General features: G+C 47.6%; 1 protein-coding gene across 3 annotated transcripts in view; it reads left to right on the forward strand.

Moving 5' to 3' along the window:
* The first annotated feature begins 1,976 nt into the window (after window positions 1–1,976).
* Window positions 1,977–15,316, forward strand: part of TMEM255A (transmembrane protein 255A) — a 91,809-nt gene continuing 78,469 nt past the window's right edge. For 2 of the 3 annotated variants that reach the window (XM_020975140.1, XM_020975141.1), the window contains exon 1: window positions 1,977–2,206. In XM_020975140.1, coding sequence (XP_020830799.1) covers window positions 2,071–2,206 — 136 coding nt within the window. In that variant the 5' untranslated portion in view covers window positions 1,977–2,070. Of the gene's footprint in view, window positions 2,207–4,790; window positions 4,874–15,316 lie in introns of those variants that run through there. The other variant, XM_020975143.2, reaches the window with a different exon arrangement.

The raw sequence follows: 15,316 nt of genomic DNA on the forward strand, positions 1-15,316 counted from the left end.
AATGCATGTGTGACATCACCAGTGTGGGTAAGATTTTCTGCTGGTGCTAAGCCACCTCCTCCCTGTACCTACTCATCCTGTGCAAGTGGCCTCCATATTCTGGTGTCATTCCTTCGGTCCCTTTCTCATGCTGGAGGCCCCCTGGGGCTTTTAATATCTCAAAGTGCCCTCCCTCACTTCACTGCAGGCCCACTGAGTACCTCACACGTTTTCAACATGTTGGTTAGTTCAGCTGGGCTGGTTGTTTTCTTCTCTTGTTTTTATCCTTTCATACAAGGGGATAACACTTTGAGGAGGGCAGGGATACACTGGGAAATGTAGGTGATATTTTAAAAAAAAGATCAATAAAAATGTTAAAACTAAACAATATATGCATTCCCTCCCCCCCCCTTCTCTGCAGAGGTGGGTGACTATGGGTGCGTTCTCCAGTTCTCCAGTTTTCCATACATTTGTTTCCAAGCAGTCGTGGCCGGATCTACCTTTTCCTCCATGGAGCCCTGCCTCGTAGCTAAGGGGGCCCATCTCCCAGCTCCTTGCTCCTTGACTCGCCCTGTATGACAACCGCCTTTCCCGGCCCTTCCCCCTTTCTTGCAGAGCCCTTCCCTAACGTGTTGTCACCTATTTCCACCCACCGTGTCTTTCCCGTGATCTTTGGGTCACCCGCAATTGTGCCTTCTTTGGAGTTCTTCGTTTTCCTTGATTTATACCCATATGACATTCCCCGGAGATTAACGGTGTTGGAGAGACGGTGGGGTTTTTGCAGCAGCGACCAACCAGCTGTTCCATTAACCCGTCATGGACCTGCCATCCATGGACCTTTCTGAATTGATCTCTATTTCCCGCTGGTACTCCCTGCTAGAATAACGTGTTGCATAAGCTTACTACAGTGGGGAAGCCACCTTTCTTTCCAACTACTGGAGTAGAAACCCCCCCAGTAATCCGGGAGTCTTGGAGACCTAGGTTCTAATCGGGACTCCACCACGGTTTCACAGAGGGATTTGAGGCAAGTCACCGCCCCACCCCCTCTGGGCCTCAGTTTCCCCATGTATAAATGGGGATACGAATTCCTGCCGTTCCTCACTGAGTTGCTCTGAGTCTAAAACGAAATAAGGCTCATTACTCGACCTGCACCTGAAGCTGCAGCCTTTCTGTCTCTAGTTCCAGGATCCAAGAGTTGGACGAGGTCTGGTTCTTAAATCGCCTGTTCATGTTACAGAGAAGGAAACTGAGGAAGTGAAGTGACTTGCTTATGGTCACATAGTTAGGATCCTAAATCTAGAACTGGAATTTCAGGAAGGAATTTCAGAGGCCATCTCTTCCAACCTATTCATTCATTTGACAGAGGAGGAAACTGAGGCCCAGGAAGGGAGAAAGCAACAGGGGGGATTCGAACCTAGCTCCCCTGACAACAACCCCGGTGCCTTTCTCCGCATGCTAGCTCTCCATGACTGGCCAGATCCCATCTTATTTCTTCTCAGCCTTAATCTCTAAGACCGAAGGGGCCACAAGCCCCTAGTCCCTGTCCTGGTTAATCCCCTTGATGGTTTTGCTGGCTCCTCTGCTAGCTCCCTGGTGTCTTCCCTGGGGCAATGCAGAGAACACTGCAAAGCCCGTGTGTCTGTGTGTGTGAGTGTGTGTGAGTGTGTGAGAGCGAGCTTGCGGCTGAGTGTGTGACCCTGGCCCCCCAAATCCAACTTTACATCAGAAGGCTTCTCCGCATTCCCCCTTTTCTCCACCGCAACACCCCAATATAATCACCCCCTCCACTTTTCTGACTAGAACGGGGTCCTAAATGGGCGCAGTCTAGAAGTAAGGGGGGAAGAGATGGGGCTGGGGCTGGGGAGGGGTGTAGGGATGGGGAGGGCGGAGGGGGGTGCGGGTGTGTGTGTAGGGGGGAAGGTTGCGCAAGCGCAGACCGCCAGCCAGCCAGCCAATGCCGCGGGCGCCCTGGGAATAGAGAAGGAGAGGAGGCGGTGGCGGCGGCGGCGGCGGCGGCGGCGGCTGGGCTGCAGCTCCTGAGCGAGCGCTGTCTCCTAGCGGGGCTCCGGGAGGGAGCGAACGGCCGACACCATGGCCACGGCGGGGCAGGCGGAGGTTCCCGAGCCCGGGAACTGGGGCGGAGGGCGCTGCAGCGCCGCGCCTCTCTCCATGCACCAGTCCCTGACTCAGCAGCGCTCCAGCGAAATCTCGCTGGCCGATTCCATGGGTAAGTAAGTAGAGGCGCCGCGCACGCCGCCCGCCTACCCTCCCGTCTACCTGCCCAGCGGCTAGCCAGCCGCCTGTCCCGGGCAGGTTGGAACTGGGTGCCTGGCATGCGTGCCCGCGAGCGCACTAGCCCCGGTGACGGTGGGAGTGGGAGAAGCAGCCCCGGGGCCCCCCAGTCCCTGCCCCCCCCGCCCCTGCTGCTGCGCCGCGCCGCGCGCTCGGTGCGGAGCGCTTGGGAGCGCTCGGTGCGGTGCGCGCTCGGTGCGGAGCGCTCGTTGCGCTGAGCGGGTTGGCTGGGAGAGGAGGGGGGTCGGGGCCGAGCTGCGCTGAGCTGCGATGCGCTGCGCCGGCGGGAGGTGGGGGACGGCGGGGGGGAGATGTACATGTGTGTGTGTGTGTGTGTGTGTGTGTGTGTGTGTGTGTGTGTGTGTGTGTGTGTCCGTCAGTGCTCTCGGCTTATGCAGCCCTCTGCCCGCCAGTGCGTCTGGATATGTATGTGGGTGTGTCTGTGTCTATGTTTAAGTCTGGGACTGTGTGTGTATGGGGGGGGTGTTATGTGTGTGTCTGCCCAGTACAGTGCCCAGCACACAGTAGCCACTTATTAAATGCTTGTTGCTTGTTTAATTGATTGTTCTGTGTCTGGAAATATGTGTCTCTTATCGTTGTGTATCTTCGTGTTAGCGTATCTGTCCTGTAGAGTGTCTGTCTTGTGTGTGCGTCTGTGTCTGTCTGTGTGGGTCTGAGTCTCTGTGCGTCTCTGTGAATGTCTGTGTGTCTCCTCTGCATTACTGCCTGGCCTCTTGAGCAGACACTTAATAAATATTTGTTGATTGATTGATTGTTCAGTGTGTCTGTAGCTGGGTTTGTATGTCTGTGCCTGTCCTGGGGTGTGTGTGTATGTGTATATCCTGAACAGTGCCTGGCACTGTAATAACTGCTTAATAAATGCTTATTGATTGATTGATTGTCCTGTGTGTGATGTGTGTGTGTGTCTGTGCATATGTATGAGTGAGTGTCGTGCCTGGCTGCGGATGCCCAGGCATGAAGCCTGGGGGTGGATTCCAGTCTCCTCTGGATCCAAGCAGCTCCCTGCAGCTTGCTCCCTAGGTGCCCAAACCCTCATCAATTTTCTTTGAGTGCTACTAATGATATTCATGTATTGCATCTCACCCCTATTGCAAAGGGCTTGGAGAGCCCCTCCCCTCAATGGCACAGGGCTGCAGGGTAGGGCTTTGGCAGCAGCCAGTGGTGGTGGGGTGGGGTGGAGGACCTGCCTCTGCGGTTTCCCTGGGGCCCTAATATGGGGGATTCACCGCAGGGTGAGTGAACAGCTCTGCAGGGCCAGGGTGCGTCAGCAAGACCCCCAGCATCCTTTTTACGCCATTATCCAGACACCTCCTAGGAGCCAGCCTCTTTCAGGCTCTGAGGGGGCACCCTCTCCTTCCAGGCCGCCTAGCCCAGGTAGCCTGTGCCCCATCTTTGTCAGAATTTTGGGGAAGCTACTTTAAAGCAACAATTGGGGGGTGGGGAAGACTGAAGCTGCCTCCTGTTAGAAAGCCCAACCTTACTCATTGGGCAGCTACACCAGCTCCATGTCTTCCTTCTTCTTAAGGGCTGAAAATTTCCTTCTGGGTCCAATAAAGTAGGATTTAAAGATTTAAAATAATAAGGCTGCTTAGCCTAGCTGTTTCCCTGAGGTAGTCAGACATGATTTGCTTTTTTTTTTTTTCAAATACTTCACAGGCTGCAGAATCCCACGGGCCTGAATTATGGCCTCCAATTATTGGTGACAGAAGCCTGGAATGAGATGTTTCAGGCTTGGGAGGGGTTCACTCTGGTTTAGACTTCCCTTGTCTGAAAAGGCAAGGAGTCTGGAATTCCTTCCCAAAAGGCCCCAGAAAGCAGCATCCTTTGGATAATAGAGAGATGTCTACTTTAAATGAGGTCAACCCATCAATGCTAGGGTTTTGATCTGACTCTGTTCAGCCAGTTAGGGCATGGGCCTAATCAGGTCAAAGTCTGATCCCCACACAGAACCCCAAGGGAATGGGCTTATAGGGAGGTGAACTGGGTCCCATTATCTTCAAATCATAGGATCAAAGCTAAGAGGCACTGGAAGTCCTCAAATCCAACCAGCTACCTCATTTTACAGATGAAGAAACTGAGGCTCTGAGAGGGAAGTTACCCAAGGTTACACACAGAATCCTAGGTCTAGAGCTGGAAGGGACCTCAGAGATCCATCTAGTCCAACCCCTACATTTTACAGAGGAGGAAACTGAGGCCCATGGAGGGGAAGTTACTTGTCCAAGGTCACACATAGTAGGAGCATAGATCTAGAGGCAACCTCCCATGTAACTGGCCTCATTTGACAGATGAGGAAACTGAGACCAGAAGAGGTTATGTGTTTTCCCCAAGGTCACACTGCTGGTAAATGGCACTGAGGGGCAAATTTGATTCTAGATCCTTGGGTGGCAAAGCCAACGGTCTTTGCTTTATAGCCCGATGCTTTGTAGTGAACGTGTTCAGAAGGCAGTGGGGCCTGGTTGGGGGAGGGACTTGAAGGCAGCCTTTGTCCCACAGCCGCAGACTGTGCCTGTCACCTTGATCCAACAAGCCTATAGAGGACAAGAAGAAACTGGAATGGATTCTGAACATCCTCTAAGATCAAGTAAGGGTCACACTTAGCTTTGTTGCAGAGTTCGTGGGGCATAAGGCAAAATGAAGAGGGAACCTTGAGGAGGGGAAAAGGGGAGGGGAGGGTTCCAGGAGAATCCATAGGCTTGAGGGTGTGGGGAAAGCTGGACCTCGAGGTCAACCTTAGTGTAGCACAGAAGGGAATCCTGGAGCTGACCTTTGGCCTGGCTGCTCCCATGCTCTTCTCCACTCAAGCCATCTGTGGGTGGGGGTGCTTGGCAATCCCTGAGTTCAGCCTGAGCCCTAGACTGTTATCGTACAGGCAGGGGAGTCTCCCCGGAATTCCCTGGCTCGGTTCCCACCAAGCCCAAGCCTGAATCAGCTTCTGGGCTACTTAGGAGCAGCTGGTGCTGAACTCAGCTCTGGCGAAGTCTCCTTTACTCCCCTGGAGGGCGGTTAGTGTTTCAGCCTCCAGCCTCAGCAGCTCTGAGGGGATTCCCTTGACATAAAGGAAACTGAAGCACAAATCGGTGGCCTCCCCCCTCCCCAATCTGAGCACTCTGAAGCAAGACCTTCATTACTGCAGACACTCTCCTCTGGGTACAAACACTGCTTCTGACAGATACTTAACTAGCTGTGTGACCCTGAGTAAGTCTCCTAACCTCTCTCTGAGCCTCAGTTTCCTTCTTCTTCAAATGGGGATAATGATAGCACCTACTTCACAGGGTCCATTATCAAATGAGACAATGCTTATCAAACCCTCTGCAAACCTTAAGGCACTTTATAAAAGATGACTATCTGGATTATTGAGGCAATAGCCCAGGCCTTCACCAAGGCTGCCTCTTGGTAAATTGGCCATTGCCCAAGGTCATACTCAATCCCCCTCTTTTCCCCTCTTGGTAGATCCTTGGGTCCTGCATAGTGGTCAGGGCCCCCAGCTTTTCTCCCTGGGCAGTGAATGTCCTGACCCCTTCTCTATTTCTAAAAAAAATCACCTGCCCTTGGGAGCCAGTGTGGCCTGGTACCTGGAAGTAAGGAGACCTACACTTGAGTCCTGGCTCTGCCACTCATCAGGCCTCGGTCTCCTCATCTGTAACATGGGGAGAATGAGACTTGCTTGATTGCCTTGTCCTGGGAGACCAGGCTTATTGAAAGGTGACCTGGATCCCATTCTCTTCAGATCCTGTTCCTTGGAGTGAATGTGATCAAATTCAGGTGGGGCCTAGTTGGGAGAGAGATTTGTGGCTCCACTCTGCAGACCTAAGATAAAAAGTCCCTAATCCCATTTCCTTGCCCATGTGGGTCATTTGCCAACCTGGCCTGCAGGGGAGGAAAGAGGGGTTGGTTAGGGATTCCAAAGAATGTCAGAGCTGAGAAGTACCTTAGAGATCATCTACTTCAATCCCATTGGACAGAGGGGGAAATCGAGGTTGAGGGGAGGATGGAAGGGTCTTGCCCAAACAAGCTGCGGCAGAACTGGAGTTCAGGCTCAGGGCACTTCATGCAGTATCACCCAATTGCTGTCACATGGTGAACAATAATTTGAGAACATTTACAAAGCAGCATATGAACCCATAGAAAGCAAGTCTCCTACATCTTCTCAAGTCTCCTACATCTTCTCCTTATCCCTCGGTGTTTGCGTCTGTTAAGCCAGCAAGAGAACTCTTTTCTGTTCTTAGGAATGATTAATTAATAAAGTATCAACAGAATATGTAACCTGAGGGGACACAGCAAAAGGATGAGCCTAGTGGAGTGGGTCAATCAGGGAAGGCTCCTTGGAGGAGGTGAGTTTTGAAGGAAAAGGAGGGACACGGATTCTAAGTAAGTATGTATTCCTTATCAGATGAGTGGCAAGTGCCAAGACATGAAGGTGGGTACAGCCAAATTGTCTTTGGGGCTGGGCATTTTTGGGGTGAGGTGGGAGGAGGAGACAGCAAGCAGTTGGGCTTCTCTGGGAGTGATGGGGGGGGGGAATCCATGTGATCAGGAAGCCCAGGAAAGAGCTGCAGTAGTCAGGTGGAGGAAGGTCTTTTGGGGTTCCTGGCAACCTGCAGATTTTCAGGTGTGCCCAAGGCTGGTCAACAGAGTACCTTAGCAGGTCCCTACTAGGAGCAGTAAGTGAAACTGCCCAGTGGCTGGCAGTGATCAGTGTGGTTCAGCCTGAGGCACCCAAAGGAACTCGGTTCACATCAGGCTCTATGTTCCAAGCGTAGTTGATCTCCCTCCTGGCGGAGAAGGTGAAGGGTCTCAAAGGGTCCACACTCCCCAGTTGCAAGGGAGAATGAAGCCTTGGTAAAGGAAATAGTCGAGGCTTCAGTGGTAAAAGAGATCTGAGGTGGAGGAGGGGAGACTTGGCCCTTGTTAGAATGATAGAGAATAGGGGGAATATAATGAGAGAGAGAGAGAAGGAAAAGGACAGTTATGCATCTAACTTAAAAACAGGAGCTGTTAGGGGAGAAATCTTCTAGTAGAGGTCAGAGGACAAAGGGAAAAATAGTAGTAGCTAATGATTCCTTGCTCAGGAGTACCGGGCCAGTTATTTGTTGACCTGATCACAAGAACAGAGTCTGTCCTCTTTCTGGGGTATATTAGGAAACATCCAAAGAGTTATCAAAATGGAAGACAAACTAGCTACGTTGGGTGAGGCATGTGAGCGAAAATGATACTTCCAGAAGGAAACTAAAATGTGTTACCGATAATTATGAAGTCTTAGGAGAGAAACTGAAGACCATGTGGGCACTGTTTGCAGTTTCCTTACTGTTAACCATTGGAGGAAAGGGATGAAGAAGAGAAAAAAATGAATTTGGGAAGTGAACATCTGGCTAAGAAGGTAGTATCTAAGAATGTGAGTTAGACTTCTGGACCATAAGTTATAATGGAGGTATACTAGGTTCCTAACCAGAGATGGATTATACTAAATAGAGGCTGGTAAGAATGTATTTTCACAGGTGACTTGCAAAGCTAATAAAAAAGGATTTAAACTGAAAAGGATGAGGAAGAGAGAAGACCGTTTATGTATATCCCCCAAGAATAGCAGCTTAGACTCCCAGAAATTCACAAGAGACAAAATGCAAGAATAGAGCCAGTAGTAAGACCCATAGCCCCAGATGTCCACACATAAATGCTCAAAGTTTAGGCAACAAACAAGAGAAATTAGAGGTTCCAACTCAAGGAGGTAACCTTGACTTCATAAATATTATTGTGCCATGACTGGATGCATATGCTTTATTAAAAGGAGACAGGGTAAGGGACAGCTAGGTGGTGCAGTGGATTGAGCTCTGGCCTTGGAGTTAGGAGGACCTGAGTTCAAATCCAGCCTCAGACACTTGACACTTAACTGGCAGTGTGACCCTGGGCAAGTCACTTAACCCTGATTGCCTCACCAAAAAGTAAAAAAAAAAAAGAGAGAGAGAGAGAGAGATGGGGTAGAGGTAAAAAGGGTAGAGGTAAAAAGAGATAAGGTGGGGTAATGTTGCATAATAAGAAGGTATATTTATGTGAGGATTCTCCCTCAAGGAACCATAGGGGGAACTATGCATGACAGGAGAGTATTTGGGTTAAATTCAAAGGAGAGAGAAACAGAAATGATACTGTCATTGGAGTATACTACAGACCACCTGGACAGAAAGAAGAAATAGATGAGGTATTTGGAAAATAGATCAGAAGTCTGACACAGAGTCATGATATAGTACTGATGCAGAGGGAGAGGGAGGAGCGGGGAATAGTTTTCAATTATCTAGACAACAGCTGGAGCTCTTTGCAGAAGGGAGAGTAGCTAATAACTTCTTGACTTTACTTGCCCCCTTCAACAGGTGAGGAACCAATAAGGGAAAATTCTATTTTGGATCTAATTTTCATGAACAAGGAGGTTCCTGGGGGTAGAAATGATGGGAACTCTGGGAGAAAGTAATCATTGTGACAGAGAAGGAGAAAAGAGCTGGGCAGGGTCTGAAATATACTCTAAATTTAGGGAAAGCATATTTCAAAGAGTTCAGAAGTAAGTTAGGTAGTATCCCATGGAGTGAAGTGCTATGGGGGAGGTAAGCCCAGGAGGGATGGGAGATGCCCAACAATGAAATTGTGAAGCTACAAAGGGAAACAATTCCAATGAAGAGGAAGGATGGGATTTATCTGAAGAAACTGATGTGGATGAATAGAGAACTCGCCAGCTAACTTAGATTTTTAAAAAATGTGCTGAAGATGAAAGCAAAACCAGGTAACAGGAGATAGCTGCCAAGGGGAGCACAAAGAGGGAGAAAAAGGAGAATTGAAGAAGGGATAAGCCCTTTGCTTGGGGTGGTTGGGATGATGATAACATGAGAGCAGGCAGAGCTCTTCAATTATTATTTTGTTTCTGATTTCTCTGGCAAGGAGAACAACCTTTGCCCTGAAAGGGACAGAACAAAAAATGACTAGCAGGGAGTTAATACTAAGGTAAGTAAGGGGAGAGTAAGAGAGCTCCAAGCTGCCCTTGATGAATTCGAGACACCTGGCCCAGATGAACTACATCCTCAGGTACCAAGAGAAGGGGTGGGTGAGATCGCTGAGTCACTGCCAGGGATATTTGAAACATCCTGGGACATGATAGAGGTACCACAAACCTGGAGATGGGCAGATGTCCCAATTTCCAAATAAGAGGAGACAGCACAGTGCAAACCATAGGCTAGTGAGCTTGACTTTGATTTGTGGGAAAATTCTGGAAGGGACTATGAAAGGAGGAGGAGGATGAAAGGGAAGTAGTAGTTACAAAGAGCCAGGATGGCCTCCTCAAGAACAGATCGTGCTAAACTAGCCTCATCTTCCTTTTTGATAAGGTTCCTAACTAGTGGATGAGGGCTCTGGTGGTCACATACTCCCAGTATCTGTTGGTGTTGGGCCCTACCCTTTTTATCATTTTTGATCAGTAGCTTGGATGCAGACAGAGAAGAGTTGCTCAGATTTGCAGGGGATCTTAGCTAGAAGGAATAGTTAACACACTGGATGACAGAGTCCAGATCCAAAAGGGTCTTGACAGGCTAGAGCATTGAGTTGAATGTAATAAGATAACATTCAGTAGGGATAAATGTAAAGTCAAACTTGGGTGCAAAAAGTCAACTTTACAAGTACAAGACATGGGAAGAGGCATGTTTAGACAGCACTTACTCTGAAAAAGATCTGAGCTTAACTAGGATGGTAAGGGGCCTTGAATCCATGTCATGTGAGAATCAATTCAAGGAACTAGGGATGCTTAGTGGGGGCACACTGATAGCAGAGGAGGGGGTAATGAGTTGTTCTGTTTAGCCCTAAAGGGGAAAATGAGCTACAGTGGGTGGAAGGTGCAAAGAGGCCAGATGAGAGCTGTCCCAAAATGGAATGGGCTACTTTAGGAGATGGTGGGTGTGCCCTTCCTTGGAGGTCTTCAGGCAAACTACTTGTTTTGTTGTTCAGTCGTGACCCGATTTGGGGTTTTCTTGGCAGAGATACTGGAGTGGTTTGCCATTTCCTTCTCCAGCTTATTTTACAGCTGAGGAAACTGAGGCAAACAGGGTGAAGTGACTGGCCCAGGGTCACATGGCTAGTAAGTATCTGAGCCTGGACTTGAATTCAGGTCTTCCTAACTTCAGGCCCAGGGCTCTATCCACTGAGCCACCTCCTAAGCAAATTTACAAATACTCAGTTGGATCTAGAATCCCACTGATGTGGGCATTTCTACCAATGGGGCAGGTTGAAATCCACTCATGCCTTCCCATCCTGTGGGACTCTGATCCGTGGAAGTTCAGCTTAGAGGGTCAACCCAGCTGAGGTGCTAGGGCCACACATCTATACACATGTATTGGCAAACCCAATAGATGCACATCTGTCTGAATAATAACAGCTTGTGTTTTTAGGATCATAGATTCAGAACAGGAAGGGCCCTCAGAGTCCTCTAGGCCAGCCTCCTCATTTTATAGAGGAGGAAACTGAGGCCTGGGGAGGGGAAGGGACTTGTTCAAAGTCACCCATAGGATCCAGTAACTAGAACTAGAATAGCCCTAGAAGACCATCGAGTCCAATCCCCTCATTTTACAGTGGGGGAAATGAGGCCCAGGGAAGGGAAGGGATTTGTCCAAGGTCCTACAGAAGCAGGATCTGAATGCAAATCCTCTGATTCCAAATCCATTGCTCTATTTCTATAGCAATTTAAAAGTTTGTAAATCATTTTTTCCCCACAATTGTCCCATGTAGTAGGTAGCATAAGCGTTATTAACCCTTGTTTTACTGGTAGGGAAACTGAGACCAGAATAGGAGGAGTCACACAGCTAGTTTGTGGTAGTGCATGGATATCCAGATACCTTCACTCAGAATCTCATATCCTCCACTATGCCTTGATATCCCCCAAATAGGTCCACTTTGTATAATTCTTCTTCTTTTTATTTTTTTTAAAGGCATTTGGGGTTAAGTGACTTGCCCAGGGTCACACAGCTAGTAAGTGTCAAGTGTTTGGTCTGAGCCCGGATTTGAACTCAGGTACTCCTGACTTCAGGGCCAGTGCTCTATCCACTGCACCACCTAGCTGCCCCCCACTTTGTATAATTCTTCATTTGACAAAAGGCTACTCCCCCATCTGCCCCCCCATGCCTCTAGGACATAAAACAACACATTCCTACAAGATGACTGTATATCTGTACAAGAGGAACCAGGTAGCCCAGTGATGGGGGAGACTTTGAGGGCAATTTTCCCCAATGAAATACACATCTGTGGAGCAGAGGCTCTGGTGGGGCTAGGAGGTCATTCTGTGAGTTTCTCAAGTGCCTGACCTTCCCCCCCCCCCATACACACACCCGGCTAAGGAAGAACAAAATTGCTTTCCAAGTGCCACTATGTGGTTTGCTGACTCACATTTCTGACAGGACTCCTGTGCATGAGTTATAGAGATATTTTCAAAGGAGATCAAAGCAAGTCAGCAGTGATTGTGGCCTTGCTTTGGCTACTGTGGACCAGGGAGAAAGTAGAATACACCTTATCTGTTCCCTAAGCCAGGGATGTCAGGTGACAGGATACGTTGAGGGCATCTGGGTACAGTGGAGAGGACACTGGTTCTGGAAGTTGGAGGGCCAGGTTCAGATGCCAGCTCTGATGATTACCACCTGTGTGACCTTGGACAGATTACTTTCCCCTCCCTGGGTCTCTGTTTCCTCTACTGTAAAATGAGGGGCTTGGACTAGAGGGCCTCTGAGGGCCCTTCTAGCTTGAAATTTGTGATCCTGTGACACTTTGTCTCAGGAAGACAGCTCGGTTTCCAGGCCCTTTCAGAGCTGTATAGTGATGGCAGATTGCTAGTAGGATCGTGAAAAAGAGAGGCCTGGTAAGAGAGCATGAGCTTCCATCTCTAGGCTCCCAGTATTACCTAATTGCTTCAGACTCCAGGTGCATCCTGCTTTAAGAAATCACTACATTGAAGTCCAATCTAACTGGGGCAGGGTACTGTAGTGATGTAGGTCTTTAATTATCCACGCATCTGCTGTAGCACTCGCTCTCTCTGCCAGAGGCAGTGTAGGTAATAACTTCTTGACTTGCCTTAGTGATGATTTCATCCTTCAAAAGGTGGAGGCACCAGTAAGGGAGAATTCTGTTCTGGATTTGATTCTCACTAACAGAGAGGTTGCTGGGTTAGAAATGATGGGAACCCTGGGGGAAGAGACCACTTCCTCCTAGAGTTTGTGATAAAGAAGAGAAAAGCTGTGCCTGGTCTGATACACGCCCAAGATTTTGAGAAAATGAGTTTCAAAGAGGTCAAAGGAGAAAAAGAAATATGATACCATGGAGATAAAAGGATATGTGGAAAGTCAGCCCAGGAGGGATGGGAGATGCTCAAGAATGTAATTCTGAAGACACAAAGAGAAATAATTCTAATGAGGAAAAAGTAAAAGGGACCAATGTGGATGCATAGGCAACTCACCAATTTTTTTGGGGGGGGGGTCTAGGCAGTGGGGTTAAGTGACTTGTCCAGGGTCACACAGCTAGTGTTATGTGTCTGAGGTCAGATTTGAACTCAGGTTCTGAATTCAGGGCTGGCTCTCTATCCACTGCGCCACCTAGCTGCCTCTAGATTTTTTAAAATGTTTTTCTTCTCTTTTGGCAAGGCAATTGGGATTTAAGTGACTTGTCCAGAGTCACACAGCTAGTGTTATATGTCTGAGGCTGGATTTGAACTCAGGTCCTCCTGACTCCAGGGTCAGAGCTCTTTCCACTGTGCCACCTAGCTGCCCCTATTTTATTTTTTCTTAATTACATGTAAAAACAATTCTCATGTTCATTTTTTATGATTTTTTGAGTTCCAAATTCCTTCCTTCTCTTCCTTTGCTCCTCCCCTTGAGAAAGCAAGCACTTTGATATAGATTATACATGTACTGTCATGTAAAACATATTTCCATATTAGCTATGTTCCAAAAGAAAAGACAACCCCCCCCAAGAAAAATAAACAAGAAAAAATTTAAAAGTATTCTTCGATCTGCATTCAGCCTCCATCAGTTAGCTGGATAGCATTTTTCATCATGGTCTCCTTTGGAATTGGCTTGGATCATTGTATTACTGAGAATAGCCAAGTCATTCACAATATTGCTATTACTGTGTGCAGTGTTCTCCTGGTTCTGCTCATTTCACTTTGTGTCAGTTTATAAAATAGTCTTTCCAGGTTTTCTGAAACCATCCTGCTCATCATTTTTATAGCACAATAGTATTCCATCACAATCATAAACCATAACTTGACATCCACTCCCCAATTGATGGGCATCCTTTCAATTTCCAAATCTTTGACACCACAAAAAGAGCTGCTACAAATATTTTTGTCCGTATGGATCCTTTTCCTTTTTCTTTGGTCTTTTTGAGATACAGACCTAGTAGTGGTCTTGCTGGATCAAGGAATATGCACAGTTTGATTGCCTTTGGGTATAGTTCCAAAATGTTCTCCAGAATGTTTGCATCATTTCACAACTCCACCAACAATGCATTAGTGTTCCAATTTTCCCACATCTTCTCCAGCATTTATCATTTTCCTTTTCTCTCATATTAGCCAGTCTGATAGGTGTGAGGTAGTACCTCAGAGTTGTCTTAATTTGCATGTCTTTAATCAATAATGATTTAGGACATTTTTTCATATTTCTTCATCTGAAAACTGCTTGTTCATATCCTTTGACCATTTATCAATTGGGGAACCCAACTTAGATTTTTAAAAAAGAAATGTGCAGAAGACGAATATAAGAATGCATGTGTCATGGACCTTGTAAAAATAGTAGCAAATGCTAAAGCTCAGAATGAGCTGAGGCTAGGGAGAGATGCTAAGGACAATGAAAGTTAATTTTTTTTTTCTCTCTAGAGAGAAAAGGGAGAATCGAAGGGTTGAGACCTTTGCTTGGGGGTGACTGGCATGATAATAACTCACAACAGAGAGATGACAGAGCTGCTCGATTATTTTGTGTGTTTTCTCTGCCAAAGAGAACATTTGCTCTGGAAATGATAACACAAATATCTGGCACATACCCAAGATAAAGAAGGCAGTAGTAAACTAGAGAGCCCCTAGGTGCTCTTGAGGAATTCAAGTCACTTGGCCCGGATGATCTCCATCTTTAGACCCCCAAAGGACCTGGCAGGTATGATTCCCCATCTACTATCAGTGATACTGGAAAGATCAGAGAAAAGGAGAGAGATACCACAGGTTTGGAGATAGCAAATGTCCCATTTTTCAGGAAGTGACAGAGGAGAGGCAAACTAGGCTGGTGAGCCTGACTCCTATTCCTAGGAAAATTCTAGAACAGATCATTAAAAGGGAAGGGAAGCAATGAATATATTAAGCTTGGCTTCATCAAGAATAGGTTCTGGGGGCAGCTAGGTAGCACAGTGGATAGAGCATTGGCCCTGGAGTCAGGAGGATCAGAGTTCAAATGTGGTCTCAGACACTTGACGCTTACTGGCTGTGTGACCCTGGGCAAGTCATTTAACCCTGACTGCCTTGCCAAAAAAAACAAAAACAAAAACATGGGTTCTGCCGTACTAACCTCATTTTCTTTTTTGACAAGATTACTAAAATAGTAGGTGAGGGGCATGTTGTGGATGTGGTTTACTTTGATTTTAGCAAAGCTTTTGACCAAGTCTCTCAGTCTACCAGTCAACAAGACCTTATTAAGCACTTTCAATGTGGCTGGCCCCATGCTAAGTGCTTTATAGGCATTGTTTCAGTTGAACCTCACAGTGACCTAGGGAGTGTGGGTGTTATTATTATCTCCATTTTACAGATGAAGAAACTGAGGCAGGCAGAGGTGATGTGACTTGCCTGGAGTCACATAACAAGTAAGTGTCTGAGGCAGGATTTGAACTCAAGTCTTCTTGACTCCAGGTCTGTCATGTTCTCCATTGCACCCCCTAGCTGCAGTATGTAGTATGAATGGAAGGCAATCTCAGGGAAGGAAGCAGTAGAGGGGAAAGAGGGACCACCATGAGAGGGCTGTAGAAAATGGGATTT

Source organism: Phascolarctos cinereus, unplaced genomic scaffold (assembly GCF_003287225.1).
Source record: "Phascolarctos cinereus isolate Bilbo 61053 unplaced genomic scaffold, phaCin_HiC Scaffold_8;HRSCAF=390, whole genome shotgun sequence".
Lineage (NCBI taxonomy): Eukaryota > Metazoa > Chordata > Mammalia > Diprotodontia > Phascolarctidae > Phascolarctos > Phascolarctos cinereus.